Genomic DNA, 2,836 nt, shown 5'->3' with positions numbered 1-2,836 from the left:
AATGAAATTGTCTATTCTAGATATATTTTTCCTATACACCTTTACTAATAGTACAATTGTATTTAAGTTCAAACTCCATTCTATAATTATATATTTTTGCAATTTTGTATTGTTAACATTGGTCTTAATATTTAGATTTATTTTTTAATTTATTTTATATGTATTTTTTTTTAGATTATCCCACCGCAAAGCACAAGTAGTCTTTCTAGTTTGATTGATTCCTGAATGGGAAAAGTCGGTGATGAGTTTTGTGGTAGAATGGCCTAATGGAAATATATATGTATATATATATATATATATATATATATAACTATTTTTATAATTTTTAAAAAATATAAACATATAAAATAATTTTTTTTCAAAACTAAATGGGCTCTAAGATTAAAATTAAAAATAATCATCTTCTCATATTCCTACAAATAAGTCTCATGTTTCAATGATTAAACTTAAAACTTCTATATTGGACATGTTGGATTTGAAGATGACAAATTTTTTAAATTTATATAAGATAATATTTAAAATTATAAATTTTTGAGTTTGAATTTAAATTTGTATAAATTTAAAAGAAAATTTATATATAATTCACTCAAATGAAAGTTTTAACATTTAAATTCCAAATTCCATACAAAAGAATTAAAAATCTGAAAAAAATATTTTCCAACTTTTTTATACAAATTTTGAAAAATTGAAAAATAAAGTGGCAGTTTTATAATTATATAAAAAATTTAAAATAAAATTATTTTCACAAAGAAAAAATATAGTATTGGATTTGGAGAGACCTTCAATCTGGAGAGGCATTGAATAGATTCAATAAAAAATTATATTGATACTTATCAAAATCCACTCAAATGAAGATTTAAGGTGAGTAATCCATGCTCCCAAACACCACCCAACACTAACTCAATAATATTCATTATTATTTATTTATTCCTACAAATATTGTATTTTTTAAAATAATTTTTTTTAAAAAAAATAAAATTAATAAGAGTCTAAAACCCCCGGATTCTGTCTAAACCCTAGGATGGCAGTCGCTTCCCCTCGCCTCCCTCTCAAGCTCAAAAACTACCGTGGAGTCGGACGAGGCTAACAACTGCGCCTCCATGGAGATCGAAAAGGTCTCGTCCGGGACAAAACCAGCATCTGAAAATCTTCCATCGAAGCCAAAATTTGAGCCATTGAAGGCTCACGAGATATCTGATGGTCGAGTTCAATTTCGGAAAGTCCCCGTCCCAGCGCATCGGTACGCGCCTCTCAAGAAAGCTTGGCAGGACATCTACAACCCCATATACGAGCAGATGAAGATTGATATCCGTATGAATCTCAAGGCTCGTAGGGTTGAATTGAAGACCAAACCCGACACTCCCGATATCAGCAATCTGCAAAAGTGTGCCGATTTCGTTCACGCTTTCATGTTGGGATTTGATGTCATAGATGCAATTGCCCTTCTGCGTATGGATGAGCTCTATGTGGATTCGTTTGAGATCAAGGATGTGAAGACCCTGAGGAACGAGCACCTTTCCCGTGCTATTGGAAGACTGTCAGGCAAAGGAGGTAAAACGAAGTTCGCCATTGAGAACGCCACAAGGACGCGGATCGTGATTGCGGACACAAGGATTCACATATTGGGATCTTTTGCCAATATTAAAATTGCGAGGGATTCTCTTTGCAGCCTCATTTTGGGTTCCCCTGCTGGCAAGGTGTATTCAAAACTTAGGGCAGTCAGCGCTAGATTGGCAGAAAGGTTTTGATATTTCTTATCTATTTAAATCCCCCCCGCCGGGGGGGGGGGGTGGTTGGTTGTTCTGAGATTTGGGTTTTAATTGTTGGCTATATCATTTAATGTCGCCGAGGGTGAGCATTAATGTTATTTGAAGTGAAATTTTTTTTCTTGAGGTCATCGCGTCATCTGTTATGATGTGATTGTACCATTGTGAGGATATAATTGATCCTTATATAGCTTTATAATTTCGCATGCATAATCTAAATTGTGCCTGCGCTATATTGTTATTTGCGGGTGCCTGCATCTGTTGTTGCTGGTGGGTGTTTACTTGTTCTAGCTTGCAATGTTGAAGTTTCCTGAACAGGGATAAGGATTTTTGATATCCATCGACTTGTTTTTTCTTCTTTTTGGGTACCTCTTTGCCTCGGGACTCATTTGCCAATATAGATGGTTTGTACTCTCTAAAAGCTAATTTTAGGCTGCTATCTGTGCATGAAAACATTTTTCTTAGTCTGCATTGATTAGTACTGTTTGCTTGGTGAACGTTCTCTAGGTATCATCCCTGTTCTAGGCATGTCTCATAATTACAAGTGAATATTGTTAAACCATATTGTCTTACTATATGCTTGGTATGTGCCATTCCCATTCCATTTCATTCTGCAAACCAAACTTGACATTTGTCGAAGTGGAAAATAAAATTTTGTAGAAGATGGCAATGATGTGAGATGAGGTACATCTTGTTAAATCCTTATGCAATCTTGAATTTTTTTTGTTATCAAGTGTCCTGATTCTTAGGGTGTTAGTTCACACACAATGTCATATTCCAAGCTTTCCCACCCTCAAACCACTTTGAATTTCAGGTTCAAAAACCTCCTGGGAGCACCACACCAAGGCGGCAACACCATCGTCACCTCCAATACCTTCCTCTACCCCATCAGACATCATACCTCCATCCCTGATTTCCTTTCCTTTCAATCTCTAACCCCTCCTTCACCAATCATCCTCCAACATGACCACATTGCCCGCCGTCTTCACCGACAGCATCTTAGTCCTCATGGTTGACAATAACTCTCACACCCTCTTCATCAACTTATGCTGCCATGTGGTTCTCCACTT

General features: G+C 35.5%; 1 protein-coding gene across 1 annotated transcript; it reads left to right on the top strand.

The window, feature by feature from the left end:
- Positions 1-988: 988 nt before the first annotated feature.
- On the top strand, positions 989-2,007 carry LOC131166862 (uncharacterized). Its single transcript, XM_058125472.1, has one exon. It carries the CDS (start codon positions 1,101-1,103, stop codon positions 1,746-1,748), a length of 648 nt encoding a protein of 215 aa, XP_057981455.1. The 5' UTR covers positions 989-1,100; the 3' UTR covers positions 1,749-2,007.
- The last annotated feature ends 829 nt before the right edge of the window (positions 2,008-2,836 follow it).

This window comes from Malania oleifera, chromosome 10 (assembly GCF_029873635.1).
Source record: "Malania oleifera isolate guangnan ecotype guangnan chromosome 10, ASM2987363v1, whole genome shotgun sequence".
Taxonomy (NCBI): domain Eukaryota; kingdom Viridiplantae; phylum Streptophyta; class Magnoliopsida; order Santalales; family Ximeniaceae; genus Malania; species Malania oleifera.
This window is presented reverse-complemented; position numbering and strand designations above follow the sequence as displayed.